A 20,680-nucleotide genomic window follows, 5' to 3' on the forward strand; every position below is an offset into this window, starting at 1 on the left:
GGACTGGGTTCTGTGCAGGCGTGACTTCTGACCCCAAAGGGTTAATATAGAGTTCCAAACTTCTAAAAGTGTGAAACTTCAATCGGACCACACCTCATTACGGCTTAAATGCACACACACCCAGGGAATGCCCTTGTCGTGTCCCTCATCCCGCTGCTTCACGGCAAGAATTACATGCGTGAGTGAAAGTGTTGGAGTGGGGGGGGGGGTGGTTGGGCAGGGGCCCGTTTCCAGATGTAAATTGTACTCAACAGATTAGACATGGCCCCTAAAAAGGACAGGAAATGGATTACTGGCATAAAAGGTCTTGTATATGTATGAGTGTGTGTGTGTGTGTGTGTGTGTGTGTGTGTGTGTGTGTGTGTGTGTGTGTGTGTGTGTGTGTGTGTGTGTGTGTGTGTGTGTGTGTGTGCGGTGGGGTCAGACAGGTCACAGTGCAGTCACCATGTATGTATGTGAATGTGAGTCATGCATAACTGAAGTGAGTCACGAGACATAGGATGAGTCAAGTCATGCTCACCCACCTATGTTTACGGGCTCACTCTGACTCGTTTTCCTCACAGTTAAACAGAACAAACAGACCAGGTCAATGTCACAGACACACAAAGAACATGTGTGTGTGAGTCTGTGATGCATAATGCATGTGGGGGAAATCCTATTATTATATTATATGTTGGGGTTATACGGTAGGGCACTGTAATGTCATTATAATCTCATTGGTGGTGCCTCTGTATTTGATGGATGAGCTAATAAATTATGACACGAAGGAAAATAATCCAGTATGTCTTGGTTTTTTTTTTTAATGGGGGAGGTGGCAAAGAAAGAGGGGACAGCAGCACTAGTCTGCCCCCAAGTGGTAAAAACATATCAGCCTGGTGATGCAGCAGACACCGACCCATAACCTCTGCATAAATGACCATATAAAGGATTGAAAAAATGAAAGAAATAAGAACTTTAATCAGTTTTTGTAATAAATTAATCGCTTATCAGTTGTCATGGAAAAGTACTAAACATTCATGTTTCTCTAAAGTGCGGATTTGCTGCTTTGTATTTTAATATAAAAAAATATTAGGCTTTGGAGAATAGGTAAGATAAAACAAATAAGTTGAAGGTATTACTTCTTGCTACCCACTGCACAACTGCTGCCCCGTGTGTGACCATATAAAGGATTTTACTGCATCAGCTCTGTAACACTTGGCTGATCTGTTGTCAGTAAGCACAGCATCATTGAAACGTAATGTTATCATCTTTTGAAACAGGTTTGAGCATTCACCCAAATATTTCAGATAATATATTTGATTTAAAGCAATGGAGACAAAAATGGAGACAAAATGTTTTCCTTACATTATTGCACACATCTTTCATTTCTTTCTCAATGTTTCTGTTTTATCATAGAAACAAATAATCCACAATACAAACCTGTATGACCACTAATGAGACCAGATAAACAGGAACACAGCAGGGACCTCCACTGTGATTCAACTTATTTCCAAATAATGACTGGTGGGGGGGGGGGTGCATTTTTTTTAGTTGCCATGGATGTCTTTTTTTAGTCTGGTGGGATGAGCTCTAAAGCTTTACACACACACACACACACACACACACACACACACACACACACACACACACACACACACACACACACACACACACACACACACACACACACACACACACACACACACACATACACACACACACAGAATGAGATAATGTGGTTTTGTTCGGTGTGCAGTGACTTAAATTCGTTGTGTCATACCTCCCTTTGATTAGTCAGAACAGCCACGAAATACCTCAAAATATCATCATTAACAACAACAATGAAACCTTATGCTATTGTTGACTGGTCCTGAGGTCACAGGATGTGTTGTCTTGCTGAAACTCAGGCATCTAAATAACAATTTGGAAAATAATTGCAGACACTTGACTATTGCCTTATGACCCACCTGTCTGATTCAGTTGTCCAACAAAAACAGTGTTCACAACGACAACACATATGCTCTGTTTTTGTCATTGGGTTATTAACACTGATGAAACCCAGACACACAAACACGATAATTAACATGACTGGCGTTATTCTTTTCTCACTGATAATAAACAGTGTTTGCCTGTGAGTCTTTCCATCCTGCTGCCACAACCAGCTGAACAGATAGGTGTACATGTGTGATGTGAGAAATAAAGTCTTAGACGTCTCAATTATTAAAGAGAACAAAGTTCCGAACACATTCACCACCTGGGTAATAACCACTAAACATCACAGACGACGGTGCTGGGAAAACCGAGCTGGAATAATTCACACTTGGGTTTCCGATGTGATGTCAGCATTTAATCTTTTTGATCCGAGGAATCAAAGGCTGCTTTCAAACTAACTTCATTCTAATCTCTAAAGATTAGGTGAGAAAGAAAGAGAGGCCGCATTTTTAAAGACATGTATGTTAGTTCTCCTTGGGGGTCCTTGTAGCTTAATTTGACAGGACGACCTCTGCTAGGGGCCTTGAGAATTGTGACGTCATACACCAGTTCTGCCAGGGTAGAACCAGCTGCAAAAGGGTGGGTGGGTGGGGGGGCACTAGAGGGGCTTGGATACATTGCAGAAGGGCTGATCCAAGGCTTTGGTGTGCTGCTAAACCACTAACTACAGGCCTGGCTGCAGCTGGAGGGCTGTAATAGTTGGCAGGTGGCAAAATTCACTTCGCAAGCAATGTTTATCATTAATGACACACGTGTAGTCCATGCAGACACCATTTGGGCAAAGAATATCTTTTAAGCCACTCAAGTTAATAAAGTATTCATAAACTCACCCATTCCCCAGATCATCAATATCGTCATCTTCATCCTCATCCTCATCCTCAACCTCATCTGGGCTCTTTCCGCCGAGGTTGCTGCTTTTAAGGTAATCTCCTTTCAGGAGGGAAGGATCCGCGTCATCCAGCGATTCGATGAGTTGGATGCGGGAGGTGTGATTGATCCGGAGGGGCACTTCGGAGTGGGCGTTACCCGTGGACGGAGCTTCACCAGCCTGCAGACGCGGGCTGGCTTGACCCTGGTGCCACGACAACGGAGAGGATCGATTTGATAGGCTGGAAATTGAGAATGCAGCAGCTTCATCGCTGTCATAGCACACGTTCCCCTCCACACAGCTATGGAAGGAGGTAAAAAAAAAAGGAGTATGTTTTAGAAGTTCCATGAGAAATATTTAAATAGAGTTTGTTTAAACAGACAGGAAGTGAGTATCTTTGTCATTTCCTCTGTTTTCCTTAAAAGATCTCTGGATGTTTCCACCATGTAATTATCTTTCCTCCTCTCCCTAACCAGACTCTTCGTCTCTCAGAGGGACATCAGTATAAAAAAGCTCTATACTGATTTTACAAGAGCTTAGGGATTAGTTCCAGGTGTCTGAATATGTAGTGTGCCCTTGTATATTTCAACACATGCACCAGCAGTAAGTGTGCACGTTTTTTTTCCTGACAACACGTATGTTCCTCTGTGCTCTACTCAGAACTACATGGCCTAGTCCATATACCGTATATCAGCTCAGCTGACATCACAATATCATGCATTCACTGTGCTAAAGCAGCGCAGCACATCTCTGCTTAACGCTGACAGTGGAAATGATGAGTATTAGCATATTAAAGTTAGCGGCTCTTACAGTGCTTGACAATATGTGTCTTTGCCTGCTACACTGAAGTGAATCCTGCCTGCAGAATAAAGAACCATAACCAAAAAAAACTCATCAATGGGGATATTTCACCGTGAATACATGAGAACTGAGAGAAAACAGGCAGGAAACCAAGCGGATAAGAGAAGATGCTGCCATGTTTCACAGTCTCCATGCATAAAATATGCGTATACCAAACATTTTGCGTCCTCACAATCCATTTGTTTAATTCAGCAAACCTCAAATTCTAAACACCAATTTTTCACAGGAAATATGACATGTTGTTTGTACAAGAGTCTTCCACACACAGAGCTGGTTGTGTCTTCAGGAATTGCAGCGAAGCAATTGAAGGTTATTACAACGTGATAAAAGTATGAACCGCAAAGGAAATTTATTCCAGCAGTGGCTCATCTGTTGATTTGCATCTAGTGAGGGACAGAGGGAGAGGATACTTGGTGGGAGACGTGTGGAAAATCAGGAAGCTCTCAAGGACAAAACCTAAAGACGCACAGAATGCAATCAAAATCGGCCAATGAAAGGCAGGAAGTAGAGGAAGGGAAACACTTGAACACACATGCATGCATTCCATCATAGCATTATTACATGGATTGTTGTGTGAATGAATGAGAGTCATGAGTGCGCATCGACTGGGTCTTCTTTGAAGTCAGCCTCGAGCTAATCCTCCTTCAGCTCCATATTAACACAAGCAGCGGGAGAGCAGCGCGTGTGAAGACATTGATGGATACTGGTCTATGAGGAATACTCTTCTTCTACCAGTGGGCACCTATTTCTTGCGTCTTATGTTATCTTATGTTATGATAGACATGCATCAAACTTGGGATCCATTGGGATCTGGGACCTGTTGGGCAGTTTCTAACCTCTATTTATGCTGTTAGGCGGTGAATCCTGTGTCGTCTGAGGTAAATGTATTCTTGTGTAACATATGTTTTATGACTGTATGCGTACTTAACAGAGCTGGATAATTTCCCTTTGGGCATATTAAAGTAGTTAATTATTCTTCATTCATGCATTCATTCATCGATTTGAATGCCCTCAAGGAATTTCACCACCACACCCCAACATACTGTTAGCAGTGTCAATAAGCATTTGTTAATCTCAACCGCTCTTTCTAACTTGTTTGTTTTTCTTTCTTTTTCTGTGTCTAGACTTCAGTCCTATATGTCGGGTGTGTGTGTGTATGCATGTGTGTGTGTGTGTGCGTGTGTGTAGCTGACCTGTGGCTGAGCTGCACTCCTCTGAGGCTGGTCATGGTTTCTTCTAGGTTCTGTCGAAGGTCCAGGACATTTTGCACCGTCCTCTTCCTCTGGGACTCTGGGTCTGCCGGAGGTGCCCACATGCAGGCAGAAACAGAAAAGACACAATGGACTACTGTTAGAAATTAAATGTTATATTGCGTCTAAAGTAAATATGAAGAAATAATCACTGACGGCTTGTTCAAACACTGATAAATATTTATCCAAGTCAACAATGATGGAAACATACAGCACAACCAAAAACAAGTTGAATCTCCCTTTTTGTTTCTTCTGTTGAGTCTTCGTTTGCTGACTGACAACATTCAGCATTAGTCATTCTAACAAAGAATGAAACAGAAATATTCAACCGGGAAACAGGCTAACATGTTAGACCAGGGCTTTGAACCAGAATTTATTTTGCCAATTGGTTGGTTCCGAACAGAAACAGTATTACAACGTTTCCGGTTTTACTTTCCACCCAAGAATTGACGTTCCTGAACTGTTCCTGAACAAAAAAAAATATAGTTTCTGAACTGGTTAATAACGTTCCTTGTAAATATAAAAAGGTATGTAGCTTTAGGACTTTTAAATTGGGAATTAAGGCAATTAGTTTACATACTGTAGATTTGTCCCTACAGTTAACAGGACAACAGCACTGATCCAGTTACAGAACAGAGGATGGAGAATCAGAAGGAGACGGATAGGTTACGGCAGCTTCTGATACAACAAAGTTTCAAAGTATCAAAGATTCAAAGTTTCAGAACAGAGTGAAACATGAGGTCTGATATTTTTTTTCATATATGATAAAATCTGATCAGATGAATCCACAAAGATTAACGCTGTCCTACTCAGACAAACCCAACCTCAACCCTTTATCCAAACCAAACTTCATTCTAACCCTAATTTAACAGAACCTGAATCCTAACTTTAACCCTTAACCCTAACCTAACTCCAGACCTAATAACCTCGTCAATATGTCTTTGCTTGGTATCCAAACCCTAAAACTAATCCTTACCCTTAACCCTAACCCTGACTGTAACCCTTAACCTTAATCCTAACCCCAACTGTAACCCTTAACCCTAATCCCAACCTAACCATAACCTAACGCTTAGTTATTCTTTATTACATTCATGGTTCAATAATTGCAAATGACTTTGGCAATCTCTAGATTTGTCTATAAGGTTCACATTGTAAATCCTAAAATGCTAAATCTTGATTAGTTTATGATAAACATTATACCTGAGAACAATCAGTGTTTATTCTGTGCTAGAAAGACTTGATGTAGATCATATTCAAAATAATTACAAATAACATATAGTATCCCCATTAAACACACAAACTCAAGCCACCCAAAGCCACTGCTGCTGTGACTCCAGCTGGCAGGTGAGGAGGTGGAGGAGGAGATCTCATTGTGAAAGCTGAGGGTGGTGCATCATTTGTGCCAGGGTGTCAATGTCAAAATCAGCTAAACAGTATGTAGCTGTGTATATGCACAGGGGGTTGAATCATATGCACATCGGTCAGTAGCACACTGAATAAATGCTTAAACCAGATATGAAGAAGGATTGATTTTTCTCGGAGAAAAGCCACATAGTCAATTGATTAGGTGGCCCTGGAGACAGGCAGCTCCAGGGAGCGATGAGAAAATTATTGTGATTCTACCTTCTGTCACTCTCTAACACACACACACACACACACACACACACACACACACACACACACACACACACACGCACACGCACACACACACACACACACACAAGCACACACACACAAAGGAAGCAAAGTAGAGTATAGAGATTCAAGGTTTTTAGATTTTTTTTCCCAGTTTTTGTGATTTTTCATGGAAATTTTTTGGTGGGGAACAAAGAACTCCATGAATGTGCAAACACAGACAAAGTGTGACACATACTCGGGCACACTTAAACCACATGCAAACGTTAATTGGGAGATTTTATTACACTAAATGTAAGCTTTGTTTAACATCGGTGTCAAATTGATTAGATACGGTCTGCATGATTGTGTATGCCCTGTGTGTGTGTGTGTGTGTGTGTGTGTGTGTGTGTGTGTGTGTGTGTGTGTGTGTGTGTGTGTGTGTGTGTGTGTGTGAGAGAGAGAGAGCTTGTGTGAAAAGACTTCCAGTCCCTCTGCTGCCCTGGTCCCGGTGGTCCCAGCTGGCATGAGAAGAGGGAGCGGGAGCAGGGGTGGTGGGGGATTTAGAGATGCAAATATCGTTGTCAGCTCTGTCAGATCCCAAGGGGTGCAGATGAATTACACTGATCTATTAGTATAAACTGAGTGTGTGTGTGTGTCGTGTGTGTTTGTGTAGAAGTGCTTGTGTGAACGTCTATGGTGGGATGATACACCCCACCTGCGTCCTCTCTACACACTCGTGAAAAGACACTCCAGCTCTGAAGAGGCAATGAAAGCAGCGGAGGAACCTTTCATAATTGCCCACATAGACTCTTAAAATGAGAGTCAGCAAGTTGGAGTGAGTGTTATTGTAAGTGCATGAATGCAGGATAACGTCTGCATCCTAATGCGGGTCTGGTCTCAGACAACAGAGACAATCCAACAAAGTAACACAAGAAATGGGAGTTTGGAAGAGTAAATGGTGAAAAACAGGGCATTTTATTTTTGTTTTGGCATATCCTGCCGACTATACCACAGAAAAAGAGTATAACATAAACGAACAATAGCAAGAAAGACTCTCTTGTATATGTGGTCACGTCACAAGACCATTAAACAGAATTAGCAGCTTCCTTTCAGGGTTTGTCTTTGAATTGTAAAAAGATTTAAGCTTAAGCAGATGTTCACATGGTGCTCAAGGCTGAGGCTTACACACATATAAGAAAAGCTAAAAATTCTTTCATATATTTAGAATTGTCTTCTGAAATCTACTGCATTTCACAAATATTTTCTTTATGAATATGAATTATTTGACAATTTTAAAACCAGTAAAAAAATAATCAGGATCTCAATTCTTTCACACTTCGCCTCATTATTGGGTCTCAAGTTTCCAGATGGCATGTATGTATGTATGGTAAAATGACTAAATCCATCCAATGACTAAATCCATCCAAAATCAAAATGGATTAATTCATGCATTTTTAATAATTCTACAACAATGGATATCTGCATAAACACTAGCAAAATAAAAAGAAAGTCCATCCATCCATTCATCTAAAAAACAAAAAAACAAAAAAACAAAAAAAAAAGCGGCTGCCACGAATGCAGCCAGTGATAGCATTACCTGGTGGTAACAGGAAGGAAGTAATGTCACAAATCCAAAAGAGACATGACTGTGTCTATAATAAATTCATAGCAGTGTCAATGGTTGGCAAATTGATTGATGGTCATAGAGGTACACTGGTGCTTTCAAAGTTGTTTGCAGCTTTGTAATTGTCTTTTGATGGGATTTGTTGACAACAGGAAACATGTAAAATATAGTTTCAGCCTTGTCTCTTACAAATTGAGGGGCAGAAGAAGAACGGTGTGGATGGATTACAGCTACGGGAATAACAGACATTAGTTTTCTCTTTCAGTCACGTGACTCTTCGTCTAGACATTAAAAAACACACCAAATACAACAAAAACATAGAAACAAAACACTCTCTAAAAAAATCAAATGAGTTTGTTCTTGCAGGATTAATTCTCTACTATGTATGTATGGGTTTGTGTGTGCTTGTGCATCCTTCTTTGACCATGTGTCTGTATGGTGACTATAAATGCGTACTTATTCATCTGCCCACACATGAGTGTGCTTTTATTAGCAAGAGCTTCAGTGCTGCAGAATATGAATGAAGGTTTGAGTAATGGCTCCTGGTTCTATTCTTTCCTTCCTGCCTTCCGGACTACATTTGTCCCTGTCTGGTCCACGTGTGTGCACATATGTTAGTGTCTTTGCACTACTCCTCAGGCTACAATTCGATTATCATATAACTGATGTGTAGGCCTGAGTATTATGGCTCCAGTATTATTGAAAGCTCTAAGGGTCCAACATTAGTGGTTTGATTGTGCTTCAGAAATATTCATTCCAAAAGTCCCCCAAACATTATTTAATTTCTTATGTATTATCTAATTACACCTGACTCAGGTTTAGGTGGTAAAGATGATGAAATTATCTTGTAACCTGTTTCCCACAGGATATCTGGCCCATGAGTCTCAGTTGTAAAATAAAGTGAGTCATTAGCAGTCACGTGGTTGAAACGAGATCATCTGTTCTGAAGTTTTAAATGGACAATATTCCCAGCTTGCTGGCTTTGAGCCGAACTTTGTTCAAAATCCCTCTGCTGATATCGTCAGACAAGACACCTTCTGTACAGCAGCAGTCTCATCATCCAACCAGTTTTTATTTCATAAAGGGGTGAGAACACTTTAACAAAAGAGTAATAAGGGCAGCAAGATCAAGAATATCTACAATATAATAATGACCTTGTGTTTATTAAAAGACTAATATGTCAATACTTTTTATTGACTAAAAAAAAGTTAAATACTGATGGTCTTAAAGAGCACAATCAATGAAAGTTGACTAAAGTTGTCAAAAGACAAAAAATCCTCTAAACAAAACAGGCCAATGTCATGAAAGTTAATAGGGACATTTGAAGAAAAAAAAAAAAAAGGTGACAAAACTAACACTACAAACTAACCACTATGACTAACAGTAATATGTTGTTTTTCTACAACAAAGATAGTCATTAAAGCATTCCTGACAAGTGACAACCAAGGATGTCAAGATGCTAGTAAAACATCTGCACATTTTATTATTATTTATGTTTACATGCCATGGTATTTTAAAAAAAAAGTTTTTCAGTGAGGCCTAGGTAGAAGCAGTTGTGACGTGTTTATGAACCTGCTAAGCTAGTAATATTGTTCCTTTTCTTGTATTTTCTTTGAAATGACAACTCAGTTATTATTTGTCATCTCTCTCCTTCCTCCCTCTATTCACTCAGCTCAGCATCGCGGCCCTCTGCTGACCTCCGACAGTTTGCAAAACAGGAAGCATTACAACACGCATCCATTCCTGCACATCTGGACAGAGCCAACAAACACACGCTAATGCACCCAAATGCACATTAACACAAATGCACACAAACACAAACACACATGCATCAATGTACCGCTTCACCAGGATGTTGCAACAGGATATTTCAGCAGTTGAAGATCTTGAACCGATACCAGACATGAATTGTCAAAAAGCCAGTCAGATGAAATTTTGGATCTTTGTGCGCCGAATATACTGCAGCAATCTTTCCACTGGCGTGTCAGTGTTCATGTGTGAGAAACCACATATTGAGATTTGGGGTGTGGGGCAACTAAATGTGATGGAAGCCACTTAAAATTAGGAAAGACTAGGTTCTATGAAAGAGAATGAGACAAACAACACGCTGAAACACCAATGCCCACATGTGGAAAGACAGATGGAAACAATTGAATCTTCTGTGGAACGTCTAGGTCAGAAATCAGATTTTCAAACCTCACTCTTTTGTCCTCTCAGTCCAGATCTCAGTTCTCTGGACGTTGACCTTTACACTAACATACACAGATAAACACAGAATAGGTTGAAGTGCATCTGCTTATAAGGGAAGATAAGGAAGCTTTAGGTGACACGAGAGAAATCTACTCTATTAAAGTGACACGTGGGATTTCCTTGAGGTGACACCAAAAGGAAATCCTACGTCTGGCCCTCTAGATTACACGTTTGAACACAAAGAGGGATCGATTGTGTACATGTCTGTGTTTAGATGTGGCATGCACCAGAGGAGGATGTGTGTGGAGTGTTTTAAGTAAAGCACAGTTTAAATCACACAAAAACATGCTCAGCATGAGGTTGTCACTGTTAGGAAAATATTCATCCAGATGTGTTTGCATGTGTGTTGCAAGAAATGTCAAACAATTAGTTTTCAAAAATACTTCAAGATCTTGCAGCTGGTTTCTAAACTAGAAGTCGTCTAAATACTGACTTATCAGAACAAAAAGTCATGCAAGCACACAGACATTCACAAACATCTTAAATAAGACCAACGGCCAGCCAAAGCAGACCGTAACGTGTGGCAATGTTGGTGTCGATTTTTTGTTCCAGAGAGTTGTTTCCAGGGGAACTGTATGTTTTTTACGATGTGCTTAAATGTAACTGCTGCACATGTTAGACAGACGGCCAGCCTTTGAGTGAAGCGCTCGCACTGTTAATAAACTGATGGTTGAGATGCTGGAAATGTCACAAAGTCAGCAATTATTTCCATTAATATTTTACAAAAATGCAGCATTTACTCAGTTAATTCCTAAAATTCAGAGAAAAATCATCTCAATGTTACATCATTTTATCCACTTCAAACCTAAAGATGTTTAGTTCACTATCATTTAAGGTTCTTGACCTCCTCTATACTCTCCTCTTAACACTGATAAATGTCTATGCATACATGTCTCCACAGCTACTGTACTCTGGTGAATTTGTCACACGTGAAAATTTAAGAATAACATGTTTGTCTACGGAACATCTGTAGCTGAATAAGAATTGACACCAACATCTGTACCGGCAAGTTTTCAATTCTCACTTTCTTATTCAGTTAGTTTTATTTATGCATTGCATCTACACAGCTATAATCCAGTTAAGACTAAACTCTATGCATAATGCACATTTTATACCTGCATTTATGTGAGTTAATATTAATTATAATTAGGTGATAAAATCCAGAATTAAAAAAAAAAAAAAATGAAACCATGTACTTGGAGATGGCCCATGCCATAGATTTTCATTCTACACAACTTATTTTACAGTCGCGCTGTCACAGGTGAAACTAACCACAATGCACTGGGGGAAAAAAAACCTAATCAGCTACAGAAAGCTACATCACCAACAATGAACACGTTCATCTGAGATGCACAACTACAACAGAAATGTATGAATGCTAAATATTCCTGATCACAAGGCAGGCAGCACAACTCTCCTTCTGTCGTCTTCTCCCTCTCTAACAAACATGAAAACAGTGGGAAGCATTATGTACTAAAAAACTAAACATATCTGTCACTCAGCTTGATATTCTACAGCTTGTAAATGACAATTTTTAATGAATAAATTATGAACCAGGTTTTTGTTTTCAACTTAAAAAAAGGAGACGTGTATTAAGGGGAAAATGAATTCATGTATTAAGGAGAAAAGCAGGTTAAAACGGGTTAGGGTTATTTTTTATTCACCTTATCTACAGGATATTATTGTGGCATCTTAGCAAAGCACATGTGTGGAAGTGTAAACTAGCAGTGTGTGTTTTCATCTGTATAAAGGCATGAGCCATTAGCATCAAGAATCACTTGAATCTTTTACATTTAAAAAAAGAAAAAATCCTTTTTTAGTGACAAGCATCTTTTGCGTGTTTGGTTGCTGCATAAGAGCTTGAGAGACAAAAACACAGAGTGAGCTAATACAATTTCGCAGAAAGATGGCAGGAAGTAGACGTCACTAATGTGATGGCTCCCTGCTTTAAATCCTTGGAGACTGATCACAAAGCATGGTGAACACAGACATACAGCAATAGAGACAAAAACTGACACCTATATGTAGAAAATCTCTTTGAATTCTCCCGGAGAGACAAAAATCTCTGTCACAGCAAAAAGATGTCCTCTGTCCTCCTACAAAACTCCAACCAGAAATATCCTCACTAACTGTCTGCCTGGCGACAAAAATGCTGCTACCCATCAACTCATATCAGAGTTGAAAGAGAGGAAGAGGAAGACAGGGAGAGGGGGGAATCAGAGGGATGCTTCCTTCTACATGTTTCTCAAAAGTTTGGTTTGTCACTACCTCATAAAAGGGAGGAAGACTAACCTAAATCCCTCAGTCATCGAGGACCGGGGTGGGGCCAGCCGGTCTGACTACACCTGCATCATGTTAGAGACTCAGCGCTGTGATCACAATGAAAAACACCCTGTCATGGCTACAGTGATGAATATAGAATATAGACTGGAGAGGATTTGGCACATGCTGAATGTGTGTGAGCTTATTCGAGCTTTGTAGTGACAAAAGCTGCGCTGCTTTGTTTCTTCCTGTTCAGTTCTCTGGAACAGGACGGTGTGTTTTGAACCCATGTGAGCATATTCCTTTTTCGCCATTCCTCTGAAGGGTGTGTGTCGTTCCACCGACAGCTGTCAAGGATGCAGGATAAACCATCGCTCGCAAAAATATGCCCTCACACACACACCAAGTGATGATATTCTAAAATGCGTCTCGCTGCTATGAGCATTCATGTGCGGTTAAGGATCAGCAAAGCTCATCCTTTGCTGTGACATCTAAAAAGACGCAACCCTCTAGTTTCTCTGATCAGCATCTCCAATATCCAACCTAAATCTGTTTTCTCAATCCAAGTCCTTCATGAAGTAAAATTCCACCAAATACCAAAATCTCTTTCTAAACAGATGTCCTCTGGTCTGTAATCTGTAATTTATTCTGGTTTTGATTGCTGGCCTTTTCTAGAGTGATAGATTTGCGATTAGTGGAATGGAATCTTGTCATTATCTTTATACAAAGCCTAATCTGGATGCTTTGCTGGTGTCTTTACACCAGATCCTTCCCAAATCATGCCTACCCCATGCTGGGAAAGGCCTTTGCTTTAGGGGGTTTACCCTCTCACATACACCTCATTATGGGCGCTGAATGTAAGCGGGATGGGAGGCTGTCATTAGGAGCACACATCTGAGGTTCAGTGCTTCACATGACCCTTACCGACTATGCAGCATTAGCTTGACAAGTTGCAATTCAAAATGACTTTTAAGAATTTACTGCTCTTGTACGTCTCTATAAGGGCCGGTAATATTTTTGACAGGAAATCTAATAAAAGGGACTATTACAACAACAATTCCAAAAGATGCTGCCACTTGACACACAAGTCATTCTCTAAATCTAATGTTTATGTATGACTGTGTGTGTGTGTGTGTGTGTGTGTGTGTGTGTGTGTGTGTGTGTGTGTGTGTGTGTGTGTGTGTGCGTGTGCTTTTGAGGGAAGGTGTCTCTAATCTTTTCCTTATGACTATGGGTCAAGTTAGCGTGATTACAATATCATATATTAGAAGCATACATCACTTTTGTCGTGTACAACAGCTGTGCGAAAAGAACGCAGGGTTGTATATGGTGAGAGAAAGAGTGATAACAAGGAAAGATCTATTGAACATCCATAATCCGTCTTCCTATGACAGAGCACACAGAGCAGAAACCAATTAGCTGGATGTCCCATCGGAAATGGAGGAGCAGATACGATAAAAGATGAGCCAACAGCCGCAAGCTGTGGGTTACAATTAACCTCTGTCTATCACACACACACACATGCATACACACACATGCACACGTACTTCAGGCAGGTTGTGGTAAACTATAATAACCCAGAACAACACTCAGACACTTGGAATGTTGGTCAGAAATTTACTTCATCATCATTTACCATCATTTAACTCCAGAGTGTGTGTTTAGTCTGATGCTCCTCTCCCATAAATCTCCATTCCGGCCTCCATCCCTTCTTATTCCCTTTCCATCTCCCTCCTCCCTACCTGGCTGCTTGGCTTAGGTGTGGTTAGCAACATAACAACAAAGGCCGACAGGAGGAACAAGGTCAGACGGATGCACGTCACACACACACACACACACACACACACAAACACACACATACACACGCAACACATGCGCCCGGCTGCAGGGGCAAGGTCACACAGGCTGTGATTTCTGGCTGGGCTAGAAGAGTCAAGCTGGTGAAGAGATGAAGAGGAAATAAAGAGAGAAGGGACGTGAACTCACAAGTGAACTGAATTCTCCTTCAATATATTGTGATAAAAAGCAAAGTGGTGTGTTAAATCAGTCCATTGTTTTCTCCCAGTCCACCTTACCACTACCGGAAAAAGGGACAATGTATGGGAATATGAATGAATAATAAATGATATGTGTGGATTTGGACCCCGGTTTGACCTTTGAGTAACAATCATATTTATTGTGGCTCAAACTTCAGAAGTTTATGTCCTGGTATGTATGCACACTACTACCTGTCTCCTCCCACACGTTGCCCCCGGTAACTGGGAGGGGGAAGACGGGTATGGGGGCAGGGGATGGATGGAGGGTGACCATCTGTCAGTGGCCCAGAGATCAATGGAGCCGGAGGGGAAGAAGGGAAGGAGGAGGGAGTGGTGCAAGGCCAAATACGTGGCCCAGTGTGACCAGAGCCTGACTCAATATGCACATGTTTTATTTACCACCTGACGACACACACTCTGCTGGTCCCTCTACTCACACGCCTTTTATTCACGAATGGCTGATTCCAATGTGAGCCAGGACACACTGGGGCGACATGGAACATGTAGTCCACGATTTAACTACACACACACACACACACACACACACACATGCCTATATAATTTGGAATTTTATGCATGTTATAACATGCTGCCATAAAAACACAGTTGTAGAATATGAGGTGTGACATAACTGAGAAATAAGCTGAGAGAAGCAGGGGGGGGGTGTCAGGGAATATTTGTATATAGCTCACTGTGGCAGTGGGTCAGATGAGATGAGGACAAAACACTGAGCTAGCTAATGAATCAACAACAAAACCACGCCAGCGCTACGGAACTGCTTACTTCAGCGCATAATGCATGCATCCAGACAGAAACACACAAGATATGTCAATTCTATAGAAGTAAACATACCATATTTGACCGCTATAGCGATGTAAACAGGGAATGTCATCAGCTACAGAGAGCCACCGCTCCCCATTGTATTGTAAAAAAACAAGCTGACATTATGGTCTGCTGCAACAGAGACTGAACTCATTTAAAATTCACAATTGATGCTGGAGCTAAAGCCAGGAGATGGAGGGAAATGTTTGGGTGTGGAGAGGAGAGGAGAGGAGAGGAGAGGAGAGGAGAGGAGAGGAGAGGAGAGGAGAGGAGAGGAGAGAGGAGTTATTTATTATCCACTGAGTCAATAAGTAACCGTTAACGTGTCGACATGAATGGAGCCTGTCCTCTGTGATTTAGGTGTCACGCTTGCGAAGCAGGGATAAAACAGCAGACTCACCAAGTATTTGGCTGAAGAGAAGCTGCTCCAGGTCTCCCAGAACCGTCACCACTAACTCTGGGTCCACCTTCAGAAAGCCCTTATTATCTTCTCCCTCTAAATCCTTCCTCTCTTTCTTCTCCTCCGTTGACAACGATGATGATCTCCCTTTCTCCACTAGTTTCTTGCCATTAGTGCCTGTAGTCCCGGTTACGTTAGAGTTAGCCTTAGTTGTGTGGTCTACAGGGTCTGTGTCGGCTTTCTGGCTGGTCTCCGGACTCTTGCTGATGGGTTTGACCTCAGCATAAGGTCCCCGTGGTTTACCAGGGCCAGGAATCCGACTTGGCTTGCTCATGTTAGAAGTCACAGATGGAGAGCAGAAAGGTTTGGGCTTCCCTTGAAAAAGAGACTGCTCAGACTTTGAAAGGATCCGGGAAAGTGGAGGTTTGCCACCACCAGCCTGGCCAGTTTTAGCCTGGCCTGATTTGTTGGTACCGGTGTTGTGTCTGCTTATATCATCATTCCAGCGTGGCGACTGGTAAAGGTGCAACTTCTTCTCTGCATCCGTGAGGACAGACAAGTTGTTGAGAGATCGCTGCTTGCGTAGACTTGATGGATTGGGGATTGGGATGGATCCAGACGAGGGTCGGTAGACCTTGAGCTCCGACCCAGAGGGACGAGGAGGTCCTTGGGGGAGAGCGGAGGGCTTGGCCGCCGTGGGGGTCCTGGAAGCCATGGCCTGGACTGAAGATTCCTGGCAGGAGACAGCAGACCTGAGGTCCAGCTCTCTGCGATTAGCTGTCATGCTAATGTTAGCAACACTAGCCTCCAACATCCCTCCTGCAGAGAACCAAGCAACAGCATCATTGACACACACCGACACACACACGAGCAGAGAGGCAGAAACACAAGGCGAAAATGGGAGACGGAAAGGTGTAAAAATGCCAAAGACTGTGTCTGCTTTCTTCCTGTCTGCCTCTGTCTCTCCAGTGGATCCAGAATGAGCCAGACTCCCCACTGGGGGAGATTGTGGATTTGTCCCTTCCACTGAAAAGAAGTGTATTAGTAGAGTGGCGGTAGCAGTTCCCCCCTCACTTGCTATTGGTAATCCATAGAGCAGATCTGAATCCAATATATCTCCGGCTCCCTGTGGTACAATATCTCTGATGAGCTGCTTTCTCTGTCTCCTCTCTGTCTCTGTATTCCCTCCCGCTCGCCGGACAAGCAGCAGCCGACTGACAGGAGAAACAGTCGCAGAGGCAGCAGCAGCAGCAACATCCCACGCCCCCCCCCCACTGGTCTTTCTCTCCTCCCCTCTAACTCCCTCTTACTCACTGGTTTGCTCGCTCTACCCTCCCCGGCTCCCTCTCTTTCTTCCTCTATCCTTTCATCCCTCCTTGTTGTCTCTCTCTCCTCCCACTAGCTGATTCACCAGCTCACCCCCTCCATCTCCATCCCTCTCTCTTACACACTCTGTGTGTGTGTGTGTGTGTGTGTGTGTGTGTGTGTGTGTGTGTGTGTGTGTGTGTGTGTGTGTGTGTGTGTGTGTGTGTGTTATGTGGCACATCAGCGTAGATAGAAAAAAGGAAGGGAGACAAAAAAACTAAAAACAAAAAAACAGACAAAGAAATGCGAAGATCCTAGACATCAAATATTGGAGTTAGAATTAAGAGCCCCTGAGCACACCACTGCTCATCCAATCAGTCATAATCACATTAGCTGCTCCATTCATCCATTCACGTCCACATTTTCTTATGCGTCCTAATCAGAGAGGCCCACCCGTGATTAAACGGATTCAAACCATGCGCCGTGACAGCGCGATTAGCCAACAGGATACACATTCACCATCTCCGCTGCACAATGAGACAGGTCAGTCACCAATTAGGTTTCAATTAGCAGCCGACAGACCTCAAATGATCATCCGCACGCCCCGCCCACATGCTCCAAACGACCTCTCCGCTCACGCCTATTGTTCTTTCCTCTTTTCCTTTCTTTACATGCTCCAGACCAGGAGTCTGTCACCCATCCTCCCTTGCGGTTACTACAGAGACACAGGCCATTAAGTCTGTAGGGCAGAGATAGATTCATCACCCCCCCCCCCCCTCAGATCAAACGTCGTGATGCCTCAGATTAACAAGCACACATGTGGACGAGTGAGCGCGGAAGTGAGTGCCTGTATTTTAGTCTCTTGCATGTGTGTGTGTGTGTGTGTGTGTGTGTGTGTATCTATCTGTGACAGAGTGTCACATTGATGAGACAGGCTCAGAGAAGCCAAAGCTACCGTCCAGGGACTCGGTTAACTCTGAAACGTTCAACTACGTCATTAGATTTCTGTCGATCAACACCGGCTACAGGAGTAACTCTTTCTTCAGCATCATCTTTTATTATTTCCTTGTATCACTCTATTATAATGTCCCCGTTTGACCCGTATCCTTTACTTCAGAATCTGTGATCCCTGCTCACACTCAGAGCAGCGTGGATAAGAGAAGGACATTAACAGAGACAGAGTACGATGTCATCATTTTCCATCTGTGTTTCCATTACAGCTACTAATAAGGAGGAGGCTTAAAAACCAGCTTTAAGTCCATCATTGTTCATTAGCAATCAATATTACAGTTAAACTTCTTTTTGTGCATTAATGCATTTTGTCTTCAAGTTTAACCGGTGCAGTATTTATCCTCTGGGTATATTACCGTTAGTGCACTTCACTTTCTCTTGCATGCGTGCAGCAATGCCTGGAGCTGTGATATAATCAGGTTTCCGTTAGGACGAAGGGTTAAAAACAGGGAGCCAATGGGGTTAAAGCCAGTTTTCCGTTACATTTGCATAAATTGGTTTATGCTAAACTGGCTCAAAAACAAACAAAAGTCCTGTTTGCTCACATTCCACGCTCAATTTTAGAGGTGCGTAAATACGTTGACTAATTTTTCAACAGTATTCAAGTTGGCACCAGTTGAATCCAACAAACACAATATCATGTATTAAGGTAGACGCACAGCTAGTCAACAAACGATCACATGTCTGGCTTTGCTGGAGTGTGTGTAATATGGGAATTTAGCAGCAGACAAAAAAACCCCATAATCTTGCATTGACTGTTTTATTCTTTGATTAGAAAAAAAAAAAAGCTTTAACAAAAGGCCACTTTTGAAAAGGCTATGCTATATTGGGGCCAGAGCTTTTTTGGTGACAGTTATGGGGGCTTTGGGGCTGGTAGCAAACCAGCAGGGGGGTGAGAGATGTAATTTAAGGCTAATGGGTGCTGTATGTCAGCTCTTATACCTCCCTGATGAGGGCTTAGGGTTAGTCAAACGAGAGTGACCACGCACAAGGCAGGTCTGTGTGGTGCACAAACGCATGTGGGGCGAAGACACGCGTCAGTGCTCTTAAAAGCACGTATGCACACAGGTAAAGTGTGTGTTGGCAGCACACAACCGCTTGTTTGTTCCAATACTCGTCTCTCTGGCTCCACACTCTAATCACTTTAATATATGGCTGATGTAAACATATATTCTGTCACCTTCTTTCTTCTGTGTATGTCAACACGTTTCTGGGATGACCACAGAGGCCAGAGCCATGGGAAATTTGCAACGATGACGGGGGAAAACAGTTCCACACACACCTAAAGATAGGAAAAGGTCAGTGAAGGAGAGACAGTTTGAGGGAAATACGGGAATGAATGGTTAGACTGAAAGAGAAGTAGAGACGGACAGACGGCAAGAGCGAAGCAGTGTTTCTCTGTACTTTGCCTGAGTATATTTGCCCTCGCGCCTCTGAAGAGTTATGAACAGATTCACCACTGTATTTCTAGGGGGCATGTGTCATGTGAAGTGGAACGTAGGACACACACATAGAGACACTGTGTGGTGCATTATATGCATGCTTTTGAGATTATATATGGAAATGAAAAGAGAGAGGAGAGGGGAAACTTTACTGCTTTGGTTGTAACCAAATTAAAATTATTGCGCCTAAAACTGAAGCTAAAATAAAGAAAAACGGATCCCAGTCAAATAAGCAGATGGCACGCTTTCTCACTTTCACCCACATTCACTTAGTTCCTCTTGTTTTATATCAAAATAGAAGATCTATAAAAGATTAGATGAGCATAAACGGGGCAGAGAAGTGAGATGAAAGTGACAAGAGTGAGTGTGAATGACAATAAACGGAGAACGAGTGAATCAGAAAAGGAAAGATCCAGCGCCGTGAAAGAAATCCCACCGGATTAAAAGAGAAAAATAACTATTAGAGAAATTATAAGACAGAAAACAAAGTAATGAGGAAAGTGAGAGGAAGAGGATGGGGTGAGGAAGGGTCTCTGTATGTGTGTCAGAGCATCAGAGGAAGCCTGCAAGAAAGAGAGGGGATATCCTGCACCGCTGCCTCGACAATCCTTCTACGCTCACTAATGTCCGCTAACACGCTAATGCAGCGGGTCCACAGGACGCGGCCATGAATAGCAGACCGTGACACACCAATGTACAGTCACACATATGTACACTGGTGCTGCAGCAGTATAATACACACAGCCACATATGTCCTGTTTACCCCCAAAATAATCAGACTTCAAGCTGATACATAGAATGTGTCACTTCCTAGTATGAGTCAGTATGAGTGAAGTCTTTTCACACTGACTATATGGTGGTCTTTCTCTGTGCTCATGATGAATAGCATGAGTCACTCACTTGGGCATTTGGGCATTTAGATGCTGAAAGGCTATCAGTGATGATAGTGTGAGTGTATCGC

General features: G+C 42.2%; 1 protein-coding gene across 3 annotated transcripts in view; it reads right to left on the reverse strand.

Moving 5' to 3' along the window:
* The window catches only part of nav1a (neuron navigator 1a), a 76,317-nt gene that overhangs the window by 42,122 nt on the left and 13,515 nt on the right, over positions 1–20,680 (reverse strand). For 2 of the 3 annotated variants that reach the window (XM_068329576.1, XM_068329587.1), the window contains exons 6-8: positions 15,962–16,780; positions 4,894–4,996; positions 2,802–3,140 (exon numbers count right to left, since the gene is read on the reverse strand). In XM_068329576.1, the coding sequence (XP_068185677.1) occupies positions 2,802–3,140; positions 4,894–4,996; positions 15,962–16,780 (1,261 nt within the window). Of the gene's footprint in view, positions 1–2,801; positions 3,141–4,893; positions 4,997–15,961; positions 16,781–17,035; positions 17,161–20,680 lie in introns of those variants that run through there. The other variant, XM_068329596.1, reaches the window with a different exon arrangement.

The sequence above is a fragment of the Antennarius striatus genome, chromosome 2 (genome assembly GCF_040054535.1).
Source record: "Antennarius striatus isolate MH-2024 chromosome 2, ASM4005453v1, whole genome shotgun sequence".
Classification (NCBI taxonomy): domain Eukaryota; kingdom Metazoa; phylum Chordata; class Actinopteri; order Lophiiformes; family Antennariidae; genus Antennarius; species Antennarius striatus.